Below are 23,147 nucleotides of genomic sequence, written 5' to 3'. Positions count from 1 at the left end.
CTTCCCCCAGCCTTGTACTCGCCCACTGCCTCCCACTTGCCCCAGCCTTGTACTCGCCCACTCCCTCCCACTTGCCCCAGCCTTGTACTCGCCCACTCCCTCCCACTTCCCCCAGCCTTGTACTCGCCCACTCCCTTCCACTTGCCCCAGCCTTGTACTCGCCCACTCCCTCCCACTTGCCCCAGCCTTGTACTCGCCCACTCCCTCCCACTTGCCCCAGCCTCGCAATCCCCCTCCCTCACACTTCTCCCAGCCTCTCCCCCCCCCCCCCCCACTTTTCCCTTCCTCCTGCTCCCTCTTTCTCCAACTTATTCTTCAATCCTTCTGCTCCCACCCTAACTTGTACATAACTCCCTCCCTCTTCCACCTCCCAACCCTATACAGCCCTCCCCCCTTCCCCCTCCCACTCCCACTCGCTCGCTCACTCACTTCTACAGCCTTCCCTCCCCCCTCTTCCATTACCCAAGCCCCCACTGCCTGCCCTCCCACTCTAGTTTCCCTTTTGATGTTTCACACCCTCATCTTTGAATCTTTGCTTTAAATAAATATGTATGCCCATATTACGATTGTAAAAACTGACTTATTTAACAGAATTTGCCTACATTACCTACTACAATAATTGATTCTTTTATAGATAAAAGACAAAAAAAAATACTGAAGAAGATAGGATGGAGGGGACAGCCATCTTATATTTCAAATTAATGTATTCTTTCATAAAATGTAAATGTAGTTGTTGTCATGGTTATCACATACTCAAAGAATATGATTTGTGAATTTAAATAGATTTCTGTTATATGTGCCTGTTTTTCCAGGAAATTTGATTTGAAAGGTTCCACAGTGGATCGAGAAGCCTCTGACAAAGAAAGGGAAAAGGATTTGCCAACACTTAAAGATAATGATTTTGTCAAAGAAGGGATGAAAATTTACATTGGTGATGACGCAAAAGAGAAATTGCTGGAAACACTAACTGCAGATGTTGAGGTACTTTTCTTTGATATTACTACTTTACCACGTATTTATCAGAACATTTGGTTCTTGCATTTACTACTAAAATTATGAGAGATTTTTTTCCCCAATGTTTAATTTTGAGGCTGAAATTAGCAGATTCATTGGGGAATCTGCTTATCTTTTAGGTTTCTGTGACTTAATATTGAAAAGCAATACCCATGAAAGGAGCCTGCAGTACGTATTGCTCACTCTACTAATTTCAGCATTAGGATGTAACAGTTGTCAGATTGGCAATAGTATTTTGCATCGTGTGTTGTAGTGTGGAAAGTGGGAATAGATATTCTATCATGTCATACTTAAGGGAAGCTAATTGTTTTGAATTAGGGAATACTGTTTGAATTATGTGAAATAATTCTGAACTTTATGCTATATTATTTTAAAGGTTGCCTTTTTCTGAAGTTACATGAAGCCACAAAAAATGCATTTTGTCTTCCCTTTTTTTCTCCATTTTAATCTTACTACTAGATCTACATCTCCATTCCCTCTCCCACTACAACTATATATGTATTGTACATAAGAAGTCTTTTCAGAAAATTCCTGAACATTCATAATTTTGCACCAATTCTGTGTTGGAGCAAAATGTGGGTGGCATCCCTGCACACACCTGTATTTAATGTGAGACTGCCGAAAGTTTCATCGTTGTATGTCTTTTAGTTATTGTTCAGTGCTGTATGGAATAGAATGTTGTGTTGTACAATTTGTGAATTTCAAGATGGCAGAGTTAGAGGAGCAGAATGTAACATTTCTGTTGGATCATATCATGAAATCCTGAGACAGCATCTTGGAATGCATCATGTTGACACCAGGTTCATCCCACGGCTCATAGTCGAGATAAGAAAGACATTCGCCTCACAATCTGTGAAGAGCTTTCGTATTGTGCAGATGACAACTAGATGTTCTTTAAGAGAATCATAACTGGTTATGAGATGTGGGTCCACGGTTATGATACTGAGACCGAGGTTCAATCTTCACTATGACTCAGGAAAGGTTCTCCAAGACCAAGAATAGGTCATCAGGTTAGCTCAAATGTCAAAGCCATGCTGATAGTTTTGAAGGATTAGTTTGTCATGAATTTGTGCAACAGGGACAAGCTGTTAATCGATAGCAGTGTGGGACATGCTGCAATGCCTGTTGGTAAATGTGAAACACGGCGAGACAATTCGTGGCTCTTGCATCACGATAATGCACCTGCACATTCCTCCCTTTCAGTCGGTCAGGGAAGGTTCTCCAAGACGAAAAAAAGCTCATCAGGTCAGGTCAAATGTCAAAGCCGTGCTGAAAGTTTGCTTTGACATTTAAGGATTAGTTCATCATGAATTCATGCCCCAGGGACAAACTGTTAATCTATGGTACTATTGGGACATGTTGCAATGCCTGCAAATAATTGTGAGAAGGAAATGGCTCTTGCATTGCAATAGCATACCTGCACACTCATCCCTATTGGTGTGTGGCTGTGGCACAAAACACGAAATCACTGTTCTGCCTCATCCTCCTCACTCTCCAGACCTGGCACCTGTGAAATCTTTTCTTGTTACTGAAGTTTAAAACCCCATTGGAAGGACAAAAATTTGTAACAATAGACGAGATAAAAGAAAATTCCCAGAGAGCGCTTCACACTATCCAGCAAGAGGTGTACCAAGACTGCTTCAAGAATTGTAAACTGTGTTGGGAGCAGTATATTAATTGTGGAGGAGAATACTTTGAAGGAGACTGTGCACAATAATAGGGTGTATACGACCCAGGACAACCGGGAATAACCTGGGAATTTTTTCATCAGTGCGAAAACCTGGAAAACCCAGGAATTTTTTAGAATTCCAGGAATTATTCATTGTTTTAGTTTTCAGTTAATTTTTTTTTTATTTTGACTGGTAAGAACTGATACTCTAACAAAGGATATTACTGATTACTGCTACTGCAGAATAATACTTCAACAGTAAAAAAAAAGAAAGAAAAAGAATGAAAAAACTTAAATTGCAAAAGAAATGTGCCATATACAACAATGACACACAGTGCTCATGCAAGCGTGTGCCAACAGCAAAAGCTGTCAAAGGCTTTAGGGAATCTATGCAATGCATCACAACAACAAATTGCCTCCGAGGAGCATGAAGTCACAACTATGTACTTTAGATTCGGTTTAGCATTTACGAGCGGGCTCATGTGCATGCGCAGTTGAGTCGCGTTTGAGAAGTAGATTCTCCCAGTTCTGGCTAGAGGAATGTGGCTGTTGGCTGTGCGAGCAGTCACAGCAAGCAGCTAGATGCTACCAGGAAAAGGGGGTGCCAAATTCATATTCTTGAAGAAAAAAACTTGTTTCACAAAGTGCCTAGTGTCCAGCGCATGTTTGTCTATCGATTATTCATATGATTTTGAAACGCTTCCCTGTTGGGTTTTGAACACATTTTAAGTTAATTTCTGAATTAATCATAAGTAGATATTTGAATGTGTGCATAGTGTACATGATGTCTCTGTCAGGAAAATCCTCATTGCATCTAGAAATAAACTTTCTGCAGACAAAAGGGAACGGGGCTATACGAGCTTGCGGAGTAAAGCAGAACGGATGAATGCCAATCACTGTCTGATTATGTGCTTGATTGGGTTTGCGAATGAGCAGCGTTGTTATAATTACTAGCAAAATCCATAGATTCAGACTACCAGAATGGGAATAAACAACTGACAGTAATAACAGTTTGAACTATGTGCAAGAATGTACCATGAATTTATTAAATCACAGAGCATTTTGACTCTCATTTAAAAATCAACTCTTTGATAATGAGCCATTTAGAAGAATTTTGAACCATAAAGATCAGACATTTATGTCATTATTAATAATTTTACTGGCTCATTTGTGTGATATATCGTAAAATGTAGCACGTGTAAAAAGGTCATCATTACATGCGAAAGCTTATCTTCTCTTGCAGCTTATTAACCTTAGAGACCAATAATATATGTGAAAGCTTCTGCTATTCTTGTAGCAATACTATGTATACCAATTTAAAGTATTAACATTCCCTATTTGTGTGTTCATGCTAGTTCAGTGATGTTGCTGTTGGCTGACTACATAATGTGTCCTGTGCTCTGAATATCGGTTGGCAAGATCACGTGACATGAGCTATGACTGGCTTACAAAAGCACATAGAAATCTCAATTTTGATGATTCGGAATGTAACATGCGGTGTTTGGTGGAATTCCAATGTATATTTTCGTGATAAAAAAATATGCAGCTTACATGTTGCTGCACATCAAAGATATTTCCAAAACGTGTCTTTTTCCCTGAGTTTCATTTTCTAAAGACCCGGGAAATTTTACATTCGTGTGTAAAAGCATAACCAGTCAAAGGATTGATAAGGGAAAATATGCTGTCACTTAACACGGAAAAAGCGTGTTTTCATCCAGGAGAAAGGGTGTTTTTAACTGGGAATTCCAGGAAAAATAGGGAAATTTTCCAGAATGAGATTTTCACTCTGCAGCGGGAAATTTTGTTTCCTTGTCCTCGTATACGTCCTACATGAGTAAAAAGTAAGCATAGAAAAATTTTGTGGACCAATTTCCTTAATTCTTTGAACAGACCTTGTACTTTCCAGTCCACCATGGCAGAGGGTAGGTTGTACCACTACTAGTCAGTGCCTTTTTGTTCCACTCGCAAATAGAGTGAGGGAAAAATAGCTATCTATATGCCTCAGTATGACCCATATTTTTTCTTATCTTATCTTAACTTTGTTTTTCTTACACAAAATGTACACTCTTTGACATAAAACTCGACTGGTGGGCGGCCGCTGCAGAGGCTAAGTCCGCCGATCGCAACATGGGACAAATAAACTGGCCAACTCGCTAATTATCTGAGTCTGGCAATCTGCACAATCTGGCAACACTGTAGACTGTGGCACTACCTGGAGGAAGTTTTGTCCCATATAAGAGAAACCAAACGCTGTTTACGCCCGTGGTATAGCAGTACCGTTCGTTGTTTCTGTCTACAATGTCTGTGGATCGAAACTAGCTGGCGCAAAAAAATTTTTATAGCCTCTTCCGACTGAATGCTGATGACATGAATGTAATGGTGATGCAGATTCAATCTATTTCACTTTCTATCACACCGATAAACTTGTATCCAGTAACCATTTTGCGGCAGATTTCTTGCAGTGTGTCCTCCTCTGGGCTTCGTATGCGGCAAAGCTCCGAGATCCATTTGCTGGCTACTGGCAGCGGCCGTGGCGACAGAAGCGGTGCAGCATTCCCCCGTTCTTTATCAAAAGCACCTGCTACTGCTCATCACTTTTGAGAATTTAAAATGCTTTATTATTATTAAATGTTGCTTGATAGAAGATTTCTACGATTTCCATTCACGCTCGAAAGCAACATAGACCGTCACCCTGATTAATTCAAATGGTTCAAATGTCTCTGAGCACTATACGACTTAACTTCTGAGTTCATCAGTCGCCTAGAACTTAGAACTAATTAAACCTAACTAACCTAAGGACATCACACACACACACACGCACACACACACACACACACACACACACACACACGCCCAAGGGAGGACCCGAACCTCCGCCGGGACCAGCCGACAGTCCATGACTGTATTACATTAATTGGCAAGAGTTACTTATGGTCTGAAATTAATTTGACAGACTTAGACGAAATTAAACCACCTCGCTACATTCGATGAATTTATAAATGCTTCATACCTCTTTTATTTTCCATTCAAAGTCTATTATTTGCGCAACTTTTTGCCAATATTCGTATGTTTTCGTCAAGCCTGAGTGAGCGTCTGTGGTGTAAAGCGTATTACAGTTTTTGTTTCATTCCTTATGGTAAGTCTATGCAATAAACTGTGTGAATACCTTGCAATGTATGCTCTGTAGCAGTGCAGGAACACTGCACATTTGGAGTGACATGTATGGATTCAGGAAGTATTTAACGTTGATCCGAAGTGATAGTTAAGGTCGTCAGATTTAAACCAGAAAAAGTTATCGATTTTGAGGTTTCATAGAATGGAAAGGAATTGCTAACGCCGGTGTCAGCAGACGTCTACAGTTAAATGCTATTGCAAAATTTAGAAGAGAGGAACTATATTTATCTACATGGGCACTTCATAAACAACCTCCTGACATGTTAGACCTATATGACAAACAAAGCTCAAATTCGAACCGTTGACAGTAGGTTTGAATCTTTTCGGAAACTATTTTACAGTGAAGCACCTTGGCATTTGCAAAACAGACATTCATGATATTAACATAATTTACGAAGTTGAAATTGCAGGAAGATTGATGTGTAAAGGCATACTTCAGATTTAGCAGTTTGCAACTCCATTAGTTAAAATGGAAAATAAAATGTTGTGTTCAGCGGCCTTCACCGAGATTGGAACTGCCATTTCATATAGCACCAGCATCACAAGGGAATCGCTGAGCTAACGACACACTGGCGGCAACAGCTGGACTATAGTCATTGCGATATTGCCTGAGCCTCAAAACGCAACATTAAACACACAAACAGGTGTTAGTTATGTGAAGAATGCCATTCTTGGAGTCCAGAAATTAAATATACTTTCTAAGTGTCTAATCTTACAGTGGATTATATCGTATGATGAGTCTTTGATGTGAAAAACTAATTCCAAGTGAATTTAGCCACGTAATGCCGGGCTACACCCGGAAGTAAATGCACTCTCACTGTGTTGACAACTACTTGTTACGACAATGCCAATTCTCAGCTCTCGTACGAGGCAACTCTTTAGCGAAATGCTTGTCGTGATTCTCCTATACGGTTCTTCAGAGGGGAGACGCGGGCACAAGTTTGGTTTTCTCCCCTGATAGTTTCGACGTTGCCTAGTGGGCTATGTATACATTTGAGGCATTCAATTATTAATCCAAAATGAATTAAGTTTCAGCTTCCGTTGTGGAAGAAGGCTGTTGACGTCGACATTATATCATTACAACGCAGGGAACGCAAAACGGATGATTCAGTGTTTCTCATTCAGCACAAAGCATGTGAGATAATTTTCTGTAACGTTTATAATCATCTCAAAATACAAACGAATTAAAAATACATCTAAAGCTTATTTTAATTGAATTTAATGTAAGATATCAAACACTTTGCACATCGATGTCAAATGTGTTCACTTGCAATCTTTTTCAGCATACATATAGAATGTCATGATTACCACGAGTCTTAATAAATATGTTAGTAGGGATGGAAGCAAGAAGAGACGCAGTCAACAAATATTCTATTCCACATGGAATTCATTTCATTTGAGATTTAAGAAGTTAACACGAAAGATGTGCCGCACATATGGACAACGAGGAAGTCTGTGTCTTCACATGTTTCCTCCTTGAAATGTGTATGCTCTATTATATACTAAGTAGCGTGATCATTGTTTCCGTGATGTTATTCTCTTGTTTGGCCCCTAAACGATGAACAGATTTCAAATGCATGTCTCTGGATGAAAGTAGTTGTTCGAACCCTCCTGAGTTGTTTTTTGTGAATTTGCTTGGAATTCATTTAGCATACCCCCTCGACGGTTAGGTCTCCGAACTAAACCGTTTTTTATCCACTAGCATGATTTATTCAGGCAGCATGAGCACAAGACATCAAACAAAGCCTTCCATTTACAGATGCAACACTAACCAGCAGCTGACCCAAGAGTAATTCACGGCCATGGTCTGAAATGAGCAGCTCTCTGCTACTGTGGCATAGTCTGTACTACATTTATGATTCCGCAACACCAGTTTATCTGGTAACACTGTTAAATCAACAGGAGTAGTTGCAGAGTTGTGCCAGCGTATCTGTCCTCCTATTGACATCTTCATGTATCTCACTTCTCCTGAAGCGTTGATCATGAGGTGCCGAAGTAAATGAGTGTATTCTGCATGACATAACATTCATTATTCCTTTCTTTCATAGCAACTTTTCATGTGCATCGATACCAAATAGGGATGTGAAAACTTGCGTGTGAATGTCAATAATAATCGTAAGAAGAACAAGCAAGTAATGAATGTAGTTTATTGCAATGGAGAATGAGAATAGCTGTGAAAATAAAAATCTATGAAAACAGGCTGACCGTTGAACTGGCATAGCATTTTGTTTCTGAATTTAGTTCTGGATGTTTGTAGAGAAAAAGGAAAATTCGCTACTTCCCGCTGGTGTAATATAATGTGAACCAGCAACTACCCTTTTCTTAGAACATGACTCAAGCAAGTCCCCAAGTAACTGCAAAGGTACTGATGCATTCTGCTCCCTGACATTGTTCTGATGACGGTTCATGTAGATAGTTCTGATTATGAAATACAAAACATATTGCAGGTTAGTTCCTAGGATCGTAATATTAAATTTGCGTTGTAGATGGCACTTGAACATGACGACTAACCAGATGACTCATCAACATAAAAAGACAATATTATGACAATTTAGGAGGATTACTCAACATGAAATTGGGTGACTGACCACAAAGATGCTAAACATCGTCAAGATTATACAAAGTCTCAATTGCGCTAATAATATGAAGATCGTCTTCGACAGCTCGCCACTTTCACATTGCTATCTCGACCCCACTCCAGACAGCCCTTGGTGGAGCTGCACTGAGCTGCTGATGTAATTGAAGGCCTTCACACTGACAACAGACCACAGATTGAAAAATACAGTGTTAGTAAAGTACTGTAAGGTATATTTTATCTTACGCTTAACTTTAAAAGAAAAATCTGCCAAGGCATTCAACAGTGAATAGTACAGCATGCCTCCAAGAAACATCTGAATATCGTACAATTTTAATGAAAGGAAATATAGACAGGTTTATTGGGGCAGGCCTATTAGGGAACAAAGTAAGAATAACTAAATCAGTTACAGGTTTGTATGTGCTGCTAGTTAAAAGAGAACAAATGAACCGATAAAGAAATAATTCCTTCATTGATGTAGGAATGGTTCGAAATGGAAGGTATAATTTTACTATTATAAAAAAACTGGCCTGGACTTAGTTGATTGGTACCAATTTTTGAATACATTAGAGCCCAATAACAAATACAAATGGAATAAAATAGGAATATAAAGTCTGGAAATGAGTATGGACGTCCTTTGTCTTCGTATCTGCTTCGAATACAGGGTATTAAAAACAAGTAATCCACATTTCGAGAGCTGATAGAATGGACAGAAACAAGACGAAACATATCCACTAAACAAGAGAAATGAGTCTGAAATCAATATCTTAAGAGCAATGAGCACTTCTTCACTTTTCCTACTGTGAAATACATCTGTTGATCTACTTAAAACACTTCTCTTGTACTGAAGAAGTGCGTGTAGCTCCTACAATATGCAGGTTGTCTTCTTTTAGTCCATACTACTGACTTGCAAAGTATGGAATACCACTTTCCTTAACACACACACACACACACACACACACACACACACACACACACACACACACACACACACACACACACACACACACATATTAAAAACAAAGATTCCAAGACTTACCAAGTGGGAAAGCGCCGGTAGATAAGCACAATGAATAAAACACACACACACACACACACACACACACACACACACACACACACACACACACAGAATTTCGAGCTTTCGCAACCGGCGGCTGCTTCGTCAGGAAAGAGGGAAGGAAAAGGAAAGATGAAAGGATGTGGGTTTTAAGGGAGAGGGTAAGGAGTCATTCCAATCCCGGGAGCGGAAAGACTTACCTTAGGGGGAAAAAAGGATAGGTATATACTCGCACACACACGCACACCCATCCATATACAGACACAAGCAGACATATTTAAAGGCATACTAATATATATATATATATATATATATATATATATATATATATATATATTACAGAAGCAATACAAGCAACGGAACAGGAAATATTACCAGTTAAATTCAATTGTGAATAGGTACACTGCATCACATTTCTTAACAATTTCACAATTGTTCCATATTTAGATAGAATAAACAACATTTTGCAGGTATTATCCAAAATTCGAGAAAAGAATAACACTGTAATGTGAGAACAACAACAAATGGTAATGGCAATGAGAAAAAGTAATAAACATATGAACACAGCAATAAAAACTTATGACATTAAAAGTACAACACTTCAGGACCAGAATGAGAGAGAAATAGATGCTTAAAAAAAGTAAAGCGAAGAATAGCGATAGCAAACCATTTATGTTTATGAATAATATTCTTTGAATTTAACATACAAGTGATTGAAATATAAAAACACACTGCAAAAGGGATGATATGGAGTACTCTTTTCTTTGGAAGTGGAAGATAGGATCTGGAAAAGTAAAGTATGGTACGCCTACAGGTCACAGGATACTGAATGTAGCGGAAAATGACCAAAATAAGGTAGAATGAGATAGAAATGAATCACAGAGTCGTATAAGAATTAACTGTGGAGAGAAGCCTAAGAAGAAAAAATGTAATGGCTGGAAGCATTGTCCTCATGGGCAGTATACCAAACGCTAAAAACATTTGCGTGTTAATGCAAATATTCACAAATTCAAGGGTCACATTTATTTATCAGATGAGGGATGAACTACTAAAATCATGATATATGGAACTGTTTATATTTATTATTTTGTGCCTACTACAAATGTAAAGTCACTAACAGCATAAACTGATAACTTTATGGAGAAAATTTCGTGTTTCACTTGAACAGGGGCGTCGCTACAGGAAGAAAATACTTTATCATCTGAAAAGATTACTCTACTCCAGTCAAAGTCGATATATCCTGCTGAAAAAGCCATGCGGTCTGCCATCTGATAATCAGTTAATTGCTGCTTTATAACAGCTCTCTGACAATATAACCCAATGCCTTTCAGTCTCCTCGTAACAGTCTTTCCGCTGCCAGGAAACAGACAGCTCTTTCAGGGCACGGCTACTAAGGAATGGATTAGCACATATATTCGCCAAAACACGTTGATCATCTGCTGCGGTAGAAGCACGGAGCCGTCCTCTTCGTCTTTTCCACCCTATATAGCCCCTTTCCTTGTACCGTTTCCACCAACATCTAGCTGTTCTTGCTGGTACTCCACACTTTTCTCCAGGTTCTGATGAGGAATAGCTACCATGCTCAATCAGTGCAATTAAACGCATCCAGGTCTCTCGATTCCACTGCGACTGCATTGCGACAATTGCCCTTGTGACGCTACTACGCACTTTATAAAGAGAACCATTTACAATTCAGTGGAGAAAGGAAGACTGACAAAATAGAAGAACATCTTTTTTCAGTTATCTGTCACACACAAATATAAACTTTGTTAAAATGCTTTGTCAAGGTTCACTATTAAGAAAGAAATGACAGTCACTAGGCAAGATATTAAACGAAGGCCTTGTTTGATACTCTTATGCTGATGCTGTCTGAATAAATTATGCCAATGGATAAAAAACGGTTTAGTTTGGAGACCTAACCCTCGATGGGGAGGGGTGGAAGGGCACAGCGGTCTGCATCATGAATTCCAAGCAAATACACAAAAAACAACTCAGGAAGGGTTCGAACAACTACTTTCATGCAGAGACATGCATTTGGAATCTGTTCATCGTTTAGGGGCCAAACAAGAGGATAACATCACGGGGACAATGATCAGGCTACTTATTATATAATAGAGCATACACATTTCAAGGAGAAAACTTACGAAGACACAGATTTCCTTGTTGTCCATATGTGCGGCACAATTAAAATAAGCTTTCGATGTATTTTTAATTCGTTTGTATTTTGAGATGATTATGAACGTTACGGAAAATTATCTCACATGCTTTGTGCTGAATGAGAAACACTGAATCATCCGTTTTGCTTTCCCTGCGTTGTAATGATATAATGTTGGCGTTAGCAGCCTTCTTCCACGCCAGAAGCTGAAACTTAATTCATTTTGGATTAATGATAATTGAATGCCTCAAATGTATACGTAGCCCACAAGGCAACGTCAGAAACTATCAGGGGAGAACGCCACATAAAAACCAAACGTGTGCCCGCGTCTCCCCTCTGAAGAACCGTATCGGAGAATCATAACAAGCATTTCGCTAAAGAGTTGCCTCGTACGAGAGCTGAGAATTGGCATTGTCGTAGCAAGTATTTGTCAACACAGTGAGAGTGCATTTACTTCCGGGTGTAGCCCGGCATTACGTGGCTAAATTCACTTGGAATTAGTTTTTCACATCGAAGACTCATACGATATAATCCACTGTAAGATTAGACACTTAGAAAGTATATTTAATTTCTGGACTCCAAGAATGGCATTCTTCACATAAGTAACACCTGTCTGTTTGTTTAATGTTGCGTTTTGAGGCTCAGGCAATATCACAATGACTATAGTCTGGCTGTTGCCATCAGTGTGTCGTTAGCTCAACGATTCCCTTGCGATGCTGGTGCTATATGAAATGGCAGTTCCAATCTCGGTGAAGGCCGCTGAACACAACATTTTATTTTCCATTTTAACTAATGGAGTTGCAAACTGCTAAATCTGAAGTATGCCTTTACACATCAATCTTCTTGCAATTTCGACTTCGTAAATTATGTTAGTATCATGAATGTCTGTTTTGCAAATGCCAAGGTGCTTCACTGTAAAATAGTTTCCGAAAAGATTCAAATCTACTGTCAACGGCTCGAATTTGAGCTTTGTTTGTCATATAGGTCTAACATGTCAGGAGGTTGTTTATGAAGTGCCCATGTAGATAAATATAGTTCCTCTCTTCTAAATTTTGCAATAGCATTTAACTGTAGACGTCTGCTGACACCGGCGTTAGCAATTCCTTTCCATTCTATGAAACCTCAAAATCGATAACTTTTTCTGGTTTAAATCTGACGACCTTAACTATCACTTCGGATCAACGTTAAATACTTCCTGAATCCATACATGTCACTCCAAATGTGCAGTGTTCCTGCACTGCTACAGAGCATGCATTGCAAGGTATTCACACAGTTTATTGCATAGACTTACCATAAGGAATGAAACAAAAACTGTAATACGCTTTACACCACAGACGCTCACTCAGGCTTGACGAAAACATCCGAATATTGGCAAAAAGTTGCGCAAATAATGGACTTTGAATGGAAAAGAAAGAGGTATGAAGCATTTATAAATTCATCGAATGTAGCGAAGTGGTTTAATTTCGTCTAAGTCTGTCCCTTATCTGGTGCAGCCGCCACATCTTGGTAGTACTATAAAAATACCTGCTTCTAAAATGAAAACTGTTTACACAGGGTACCAGGACACCCTGTTATACCAGTGTGGTGCTCCTAGTCACTTTTTCATCCGTACCACTAAAACCCGTCAGTAGAGAAACCCCTTTGCCTGTAGTACAAAAACTGCGCCTTAATCCTCCACTTGCAAGTTTTATCAAGAGATGCGTGACATGTCTCACAATAAATCAACAACTCTGTTACTGTAATGGGAATGCCAACACCCTGCATTCACTGGCAGCCAGTGGTTGCTGTGGTATTTCACCACCACATTCCCACAAATTTGTCCATAAAATAGTAGTGGCAAAGGAAAGGAAATTACATGATCAGGCTCTGAAGACTGCATGATAGTCAACTGAACACCGTGTCATCCTCAGTCATTCATCATCAGATGCGGTACGGAGGGGCGTGAGGTCAGCACATCCCAGTCCATGCCATTGTCAGTGTTTTGACCTTGAAACTGCTAGCTCTTAATCATGTAATTTGCATCGCAAGGCTGAATGCTCCCCAGGCCAGTCCTCCCTCCATGGAAAAATCACTGACAGTACCACATATCAAACCCACCTCCCCCGCATAAGGGTCTGTCACATTGACCACATGGCTATGGATACAGGCAGATGGTAGTGGCTCTACAAAATAAACCAAAGTTGGCCATTCACCATTCCTACTGCAGTCATTATGTGCTCATTCCATTTCAGACTACCTTGCAATGTTATGCCCATATATTTAATCGATTTGACTGTGTCAAGCAGCACACTGCTAATGCTATATTTGAGCATTGATGGTTGGTTTTTCCTACTCATCTGCATTAACTTACATTCTTCTACATTTAGAGCAACATACTGGGTTCTATTACCTAAGAACTCTTTGAGCCACTTGCATATCTGGGAACGTAATCCGTATGCTTGGCCTGTCATTAACAATCTGCATTGTGCAAGCTGACTTCCACACAAACAATGGTTCCTAAATCTTTGCTGCCTGTGAACAGAAGCTTTTCTATGTAAAGGAAATTTATTGTATTCAGACTTAGAATACGTTCAAGAATTCTGCTGCAAACAGTTGTAACAGTTATTGGTCTGAAATGTTGCGGGTGTTTTATTTTATACTCATTATATATAGTTGCCACCTGCGTTTTTCCAGTTGCTTGGGACTTTGTGCTGGGCAAGAGATTTATGATAAATGGAAGCTGAGTAAGGGACCGATGCATTCTGCTGTAGAGTACTTCTTTAGGTTTTTACCTTTTCTATACTCAGTGTGTGTTTTCCAGCATCCCAAAAGTAATACACCTATAGGCCAATATGCCAGATGAATAATCATTAAGCCAACATTCAGATTTGCTTTGTAGATATTGATTATCTTTTTGATGAGAAAAACACTAAAATTTTAGTGACCTGAAAAGTTAGTTAACCTCTACAAAGGTGGTGTGTTAATTATATTGATTGCAGACACGAACATATACATTCGTATCTCCATCTTGTATTACTCAGTCTTCTTTGCAAACTGCCATTTTTGCTGAATTAGTCAATCATATACCTGAAGATTATATTTGTAGCAAAATATTATAACAGCCATATGTTTCTGACCTTATTAAGTCTTTGATATCTTCATGGTGTGTAAATACATGTCTCACAGCTTCATTTTTCATTCAGAACTGTTTGTAATCAGTTACTTTACTAATACCTTTTTTCTCAAAAAAATTCACTTTGACTAACTGAAACTAACCATGAGAGTTTCATGGTGAAAAACTTGTCCTAATTCTATTCATGAAGATTATTACTAAATAAAAATCATACTCTTCATGTGGAGGACCACAGCCTTATATTTGTTGAAAGGCACCTTTAATGTTTCCTCCTCAGCTGTTGCATATTCACTTTATTAAAACTTTCACAGTTGGACAGTTTTGGCCTTCCACACTACTTTCAGCTGCACCCTACTAAAAACAGAACAAAGATACAGCAAGTTCATATTTGGCTTACTGACATATAAAAAATATTTTTACAAATGACAGCCTAAAAAATTAATCACTGTCAGTTTGCCTCAGATGAAGGGGCTCTCTCTGGGATAGCAAACATTTATCCATGAAGACAGTGACCTTATCTCACAGTGGGATAAATGTGTTAACTGTTATGGTGTTTACTTTTGAAATAATAATAAACAGTTTACTCATAATTTTCCCATCTGTCTCGTTTTCATTTGACTGCCCCTTATACATTAACAGGTGTATTAGGAAGTTGAAATTGTAACATACAAGGCCAGTACAAACTGTGTGCCAAAGCAGCAAATGCATCTGCAGAGTGGGGTGAAACTTAGGAAAAGAAGAGAGGAATTCTTTATTGCATTTTTGAATCTAAAATAATTAAAAATGTAACTCTGCCGGATGGTAGATTAGCATATGATAACAAAAGCAAGTCACTACATATACATTCATAAACACAACAGTTGAGGTCTACCTTATGTAGAAAGAGACATTTTACAGCTGGCGATACCATGCATTCACTCATAATAGTTACAGTGATATATTGTTCTACCACATAACATATAAAGGTAAAATATTACATAAACTCTAAATATGATGATATATTTAGAAAAAGTGACAACAGTTGTAAATTTGTACAAGAATGACTAATTAAAGTCTTAGTACATATGAATTTTTCTCCAGATCCTTTAACGTATTGTTTTACAATTTACCAGTTTAAATAAAAGAAGAGTGACTCTTTGACAAATGTTATCGTGCCTTTCAAACATAAGTCATATAAAAACAAATAAGTAAAAACATTCTTCATTGTCATTGAAAAATTGGCAGTTACGAATGTGAGAAACTTTTCTTAGGCTTTACTTATGCAAATGAATGTTTCAGCATTTCTCTTACATTTTAAGTGTATGAAATTAGTGATATGGAGTGACCGTGCAAAAGTTCGTAAAAAACAATTATTGGCTGTGATTATATGTTGTTAGCTTGGAAGTAAAATACCTATTACTGATTCCAGTTTCTCACAAAACTGCATCTGATGGACTATTCACTACTCCTTGGGATCCATGACTGTGCAAGGGCTGAACAAGAAAATCGAGAACGAACAGATCAGGAAGAAGAAGAAAATAATGGCATGGAAGAGGATGAAGATTCAGAAAGTGGATCAGCGGTGGAGAAAGGTACTGGAGACAGAGCATGGGGACCTTTGTCATCTCCGCCTGATTCGCCTCATGCGGCACTTATGCGAGAGTCAAGTATTCAGTATGAAGGTGGAATTGTACCAGAGTTGGATATATATGCCATACCAAGTTCAGAAGGTAACTGTTCCTCCCTACCTTGTATGTACTCTTTTTAACAGTTCTCTTGTCATTTGTATATGGGTTTAAGACTTCTCTGCTTGTGAAACCCTACATTTTAATTGAGCTCATGATGTGCAACTTTATTTCTACTTCACAGGTGCTCCCATTAAAGAAATTTATTTCCTGGCTCTGATTGATGTGTTAACACATTATGGTGTCAGGAAACAGGCAGCTAAGGCTGCAAAAACTGTGAAATATGGAGCAAATGTTGATGGCATATCAACATGTGATCCAGAGCAATATGGGAAGAGGTTTATTGATTTCATGAGCAAAGCTATTGAGTAAATGCCAAGAAACCAAGCCTTCATCGGTAAGTTTTCATGGTTTTCACAACTGATGTCAGTGAAGTTATCTTTGTCACTTCTGTTTTTAACATGTTTAGAATTCCTTTGGTCCTCTTCCAGGCAACTTTTTTTTAAAGTGTTACTGGACTTCAGCCAGAAAAATAAGTAAAATACAATTGGCATTCAGATTGCATGAGTTTGAATGAAAGGCTTGAGCTTTCTGTGCCACCATCTTTAAGGGTGACACTACTAACTGCCATTACTGGCACTTTGTTATTCTCACATAGGCAAAGCAGCGATGTTGAGAACCTTCCTCTCAAAGGCTGAAGAGATGCATGTATGGAATGAGAATTGGGCAGCTTGTGGCAGCTCAGGTCTGTGACAGAGTCGAATGATGTACAATCATTTTTATTATTCCACTTTTAAAGACATGTTTTGCCTTTAAATGTTTACTCTGTTTTCTTACGTGCACTACACTCCCCTATACTTTCTGGTCCATTTTCAGCAGTGCTTTCTTTTGCTTCAGTCATACCCATTCTCGCAAAGCAGTAGTACCAACTGTCATGCTCACCACTTTCATGTCCCTTAAATTTCTTTGTTTCATAACATCTCCATTGGGGCTAGCTACCTGCTTCACAGGAAATGATGAAACTCAGTTCATAATAATCATTACATCATCATCATCATCAAGTGAAAATTATTTTTTCCATTCTATTATTATTATTATTATTATTATTATTGGCTACATCAGTGGATACTTGGAAAAATCTTGTGCTGTTTTCCCAGTGTAAATAAACAATTACAATCAATCCTTTCATGAATGACATTGATGGGTTTAATAATGTTGAACAAAAGCAGTGTTTCCACAAGCTGTGACTCACACATACAGCTGACCACTTGTTGACACGGCTGAGAACATTAGCCATTTTTTGTAAAACAACATGGGTGATAGTATAGCATGCATAGATGTCAAATCCATCAACATTATTTTGACCCCCGGTGCATCTGATAACAAGGCTGAGGTTACTGTCTGTGAAAATGCTGCTAAGTATCCTGATCAGTGTCATCCAGCCAAAAATTTGTTTCATTGTTTGGAGATTCGCTGTTGAGAGACAGGTTCACTCCTTCCACCATCGTTAAATAGAGGTTGTCTATGTCTGTCTGATGAAGAATCTGTTACAGAAGCTATACCCCAAAAGCCTCAACAAACTACACTACTGGCCATTAAAACTGCTACACCACGAAGATGACATGCTACAGACGCGAAATTTAACCGACAGGAAGAAGATGCTGTGATATGCAATTGATTAGCTTTTCAGAGCATTCACACAAGGTTGGCACTTGTGGCGACACCTACAACGTGCTGCCATTAGGAAAGTTTCCAACTGATTTCTCATACACTAACAGCAGTTGACCGGCGTTGCCTGGTGAAACGTTGTTGTGATGCCTCGTGTAAGGAGGAGAAATGTGTACCATCACTTTTCTGACTTTGTTGAAGGTTGGTTTGTAGCCTATCATGATTGCGGTTTATCGTATTGCGACACTGCTGTTCGCGTTGGCCGAGATCCAGTGACTGTTAGCAGAATATAGAATCAGTGGGTTCAGGAGAGTAATAGAAAACGGTTCGCGCTGGATCCCAATGGCCTCGTATCACTAGCAGGCACCTTATCCACATGGCTGTAACGGATCGTGCAGCCACGTCTCAATCCCTGCGTCAGCAGATGGGGACGTTTGCAAGACAACAACCATCTGCACGAACAGTTCGATGACGTTTGCAGCAGCATGGACTATCAGCTCGGAGACCATGGCTGCGATTACCCTTGACGCTGCATCACAGACAGGAGTGCCTGCGATGGTACACTCAACAATGAACCTGGGTGCACAAATGGCAAAATGTCATTTTTTCCGATGAATCCAGGTTCTGTTTACAGCATCATGATGGTCGCATCCATGTTGGCGACATCGCGGTGAACGCACTTTGGAAGCGTGTATTCGTCATCACCATACTGGCATATCACCGGTGTGATGGCATGGGGTGTCATTGGTTACATGTCACGGTCACCTCTTGTTCGCATTGACATCACTTTGAACAGTAGACATTACATTTCAGATATGTTACGACCCTTGGCTCTACCCTTCATTCGATCCCTGCAAAACCCTACATTTCAGCAGGATAATGCACGACTGCATGTTGCAGCTCCTGTACAGGCCTTTCTGGATGCAGAAAAGCTCTTCTGGATGCAGAAAAGTTCGACAGCTGCCCTGGCCAGCACATTCTCCAGATCTCTCGCCAATTGAAAACGTCTGGTCAATGGTGGCCGAGCAGCTTGCTTGTCACAATACGCCAGTTACTACTCTTGATGAACTGTGGTATCATGTTGCAGCTGCATAGGCAGCTGTTCCTGTACACGCCATCCAACCTCTGTTTGACTCAATGCCCAGGCGTATCAAGGCCATTATTATGGCCAGAGTGGTTGTTCTGGGTATTGATTTCTCAGGATCTATGCACCCAAATTGCGTGAAAATGTAATCACATGTCAGTTCTAGTGTAATATATTTGTCCAATGAATACCCGTTTATCATCTGCATTTCTTCTTGGTGTAGCAATTTTAATGGCCAGTAGTGTATGTGTGAAGCAGCAAGGCAACTGCATGTCTTAGAGTACATGGTTGTTGATGTGTTGCAGGGCTCCCCCCCCCCCCCCCCCCCCCCTCACCCTCCCCCCTGCCCCATCATTTTTGTTTTCACAAAACCAGTATCCTGAAGCTCACAGTTTTGTAACAACTACAGGAAGGCAACAGTAACTTCATACCAATTGTAATATGGTCTGATGAATCTGCATTTACACAACATGGTATCTTCTGTATGAACAAACCCTACAATCCCCATGACACCAGCAGCCATCAATAATAGGTCTGTTTTAGCATCAACATATGGGCCTGAATATTGGGAGACAGTATCTTATATCCCTACATGTTTCCAGAGCACTGAGTGAAGATATTGCACATTTCTCACAAACAATTTGCTCAAAGCAATAGAGTACATGCCACTTCATGTTCAACAGAGCTTGTATTTCAAATACAATGGTGCACCTGCACGCTTCAGAAGAAATATGCAGCAGTATTCATGAGGGCTGCTCCCAGGAAGTGGTAGCACACTTCCGTGTTGATCTTGTAACTGTGGATGCAACTGTGTTGTGAAGAGTTCTGAGAAGCACCATCGAGTGAATCACAAGAATGTCGCTTTGAGCCTCTGCTCTGAAGACTAAATACATTTTTCGAGAGATGTGCTATTGCTGATAGCGTATTTAATGTATTACAACAGGCTGTTCTTACAGAATGTAGTATGTATGTTTAACTTCTCCACATTGATAAGTTTTGTAGTTATTACTGTCTTATGACTAGTAATTTATTTCAGAATGACTATTATCCCGCATGAAAATTTCTGACCAACAATTGTTGTGTTCATTGTTAGAAAAACTAGTTGTAGAATGTATATTGCTCGAGAAACAATGTATATTACAGCATTATTGGCCAGATCAAAACTAGAAAACAAAAAATTTATAAAAATTCTACATAATTCCAAAATCCAAACCTTGAGTCCTCTAATGCAAAACTCTGTTCACTGTACTAACTGAGCAGCACAGCTACACAGTATTGAATGAAGAGAGTTGTCGTATGTGTAAGTGTAGTGTTGCCAAGCTGCCATTCTTTGGCCTCCATTTCCTACTGAAAATGTGCACAGGATGAAATTTTCTTATAGGTGTATTTGTACTGTTTGTATGTAAGGTACTGTGATGTTTCATCTGAGTGCATGAATTTTGGTTCACCTGTATAGGAGAGGAGAGGTAACAGTTGTCTTCAGTGAGTGAAAAGCTAGTTTGAAGTGAGAAAGTTACCTCTTTGAAACACCCTGTTTACCCTGTTGTGTTGGGTTGGTTGTAACTAACATGCAAACTTTGTTTATTGTCTTCTGAAAGCAATGCCAGGCTGCTTGTCAGAATATTTTCATATACACAATTTTGTCTGTCCTTTCTGTTACCTTAGTTATTTGCTACCCCACCCACCACCCAAGAGAATTGTGTGCCAGACATAATGATAGTACGTTCCGAAATACTTGGAGTATAGTGCACGTATGCCACCCCCCCCCCCCCCCCCCCCCTCCCAACACACACGGGACCACAGCGCATCAGGGTTACTGGAGGACCTAAGTTTAACATGGATTCTAAACTAGTTTACAACCCAGCATTTTTCGCATTAACAAAAATTGCCAGTGGAGAAAGAAGTGATAAGTGACAGATAAAAATCCCATGAGATTTTACCACTGAGCCACCGACTTGTGCAACAAGTCAGGCAATAAAAGGGTATACATATTATTTCATTTTTCTCAAAAATACGACACTTTACAGCATAGCTGTCATTGCTAGACCTTTCTTCTGGTTGAGATAAAATATTGATTTTTACAGAGTTCAATTAAATTAAGACTATTGAAACTTTTGCAGCAGTATAAGAAATGTGTTTTACCTCTTGTGTATTTAAATTTACTGTAGGTGTCTAATGGTTATGTCATTGTGTTCTGATCTTTCTCTATGAGAATGAAATGGTAGTTTAATACAGCACTAATTTTTATGCTTTCAGCAGTTTTCCTGTGGGAGCCTTCAAAAAGAAAATTAAGAAGAAAAAAAAAAATAGTTCAACAGATCTGAAACATCGCCTTATGATGTGCATTAGAAGCTATCACGCAAGAACAGTTTCATATATCTTAGCTAATAGAGTTTCCAGTGACTTGTGTGCTGCACGCACTTCCAAAGATTAGTGAAGATAGATTGACAGCTGAGGAGATTGTCTTTGCTCTTGAATTTGGCTGTCTTTAAAGTACCAGAAATATTTTCAAGTGAAAATGCATTATGTTTGTTTTTGTTTTGTTATTAGTGACAGTTTTATAACTAAGCTTTTTATTTTTAAAAAGCTGTTATTTGACATCCGTGATGCTTTTAGAATAACATTTATAATCTTGGCACAATATGTCACATTTTTATGCAGTAGCTAATGGACAGTGAACAGATTTTAACATCTTTGCATATCACATCATGCACAAACAGGACAAAGTTTCTACATTAAAGGGCCATATTTTTCTGCATCTTGATATACACTGTAATATGTATCCATTTAATCATCATCATCATTATCAAACTATCATCATGATCTTCATGTTCAAATCACAGTGATGTGTGAAGCATAATTGTTTTCTTTCATTATTTCTTGTATTCTTGACAGAGGAGGAAGGTGTGAAATTCCAAGTGTTCAAGAAATAATTTTGTGATGATTTTCCCAGATTTCATTTGAATTTTAAATGTGTATTAGTGGACTGAACTCAGTATTCTATTTGTTATCCATCCTTTTAGTAACTTGTGTTCTGTTAAATGGAAACATTCTATGTGAAGGAAGCATAGAAGTGTAAAAGTTGGCAGGATGGTTCCTGCATGCCATAAAAGTTGAAAGTCCTGTTAGAACTGGTGATAGCTCATTTATAACTATAGTAGCCAAGTGATATTGTGTTTTATACTTGTTTCTGATGGAGATTTTGAGTGGAAGTAATTTAACTTGTGCTACTACCTCCTCCCCACCCCCTATATACAAGGGAAAATAATTTATTTATTTTGAAGAGTGAATCAAGGTATTTTCATTAAATGTTATGGTTTTCATATTGTTATTTAATGTGGCAATATTTTTAGTTATGTCCATTTCTGAGTTTACACCAGTAATGATGCATGGGGCAGTAAAGGAATTTAAAGTTTCTTGCAAGTGTTTGTGCATTCCAGCAGACTGAAAAAAGTGAGAGTTGTAGTGTGGCAAGTAAGGATCGCTCTTTTATTGGGTTGAGTGAGGAGGGACAATGGTTTAGCCACTGGACTTGGATTGAGGAGGAGAGCAGTTCAAATTCCTGATGGGCTTCCAGATTTACATTTTCTGTCCTTTCCTGAAGTCTTTATTCATATGAAGAGGACATGTCTTATTTCCTTCCTCATTGTTCCCCAGTCCAAGACCGAGTGAGGTGGCGCAGTGGTTAGCACACTGGACTCGCATTCGGATGGACGACGGTTCAATCCCGTCTCCAGCCATCCTGATTTAGGTTTTCCGTGATTTCCCTAAATCATTTAAGGCAAATGCCGGGATGGTTCCTTTGAAAGGGCACGGCCAATTTCCTTCCCAATCCTTCCCTAACCCGAGCTTGCGCTCCGTCTCTAATGACCTTGTTGTCGACGGGATGTTAAACACTAACCACCACCACCACCACCACCCCAGTCCAAGCATGTGCTCAGTCTCTAAGGACATCATTGTTGATGGGACCTT

The 23,147-nt window shown here is 39.2% G+C and overlaps 1 protein-coding gene across 2 annotated transcripts in view; it reads left to right on the top strand.

The window, feature by feature from the left end:
* LOC126298616 (phosphatidylinositol 5-phosphate 4-kinase type-2 alpha) overlaps positions 1-22,605 on the top strand; it is a 101,638-nt gene extending 79,033 nt beyond the window's left edge. The window contains exons 6-9 of one of the 2 annotated variants that reach the window (XM_049990023.1): positions 813-981; positions 16,168-16,468; positions 16,608-16,820; positions 21,432-22,605. In XM_049990023.1, coding sequence (XP_049845980.1) covers positions 813-981; positions 16,168-16,468; positions 16,608-16,795 — 658 coding nt within the window. In that variant the 3' untranslated portion in view covers positions 16,796-16,820; positions 21,432-22,605. The remainder of the gene's footprint in view (positions 1-812; positions 982-16,167; positions 16,469-16,607; positions 16,821-21,431) is intronic. The other variant, XM_049990022.1, reaches the window with a different exon arrangement.
* The last annotated feature ends 542 nt before the right edge of the window (positions 22,606-23,147 follow it).

This window comes from Schistocerca gregaria, chromosome X (genome assembly GCF_023897955.1).
Source record: "Schistocerca gregaria isolate iqSchGreg1 chromosome X, iqSchGreg1.2, whole genome shotgun sequence".
In the NCBI taxonomy this organism is placed as follows: Eukaryota; Metazoa; Arthropoda; class Insecta; order Orthoptera; family Acrididae; genus Schistocerca; species Schistocerca gregaria.
The sequence above is the reverse complement of the archived record's forward strand: the minus strand, read 5'-3'. Positions and strand labels throughout refer to the sequence as shown.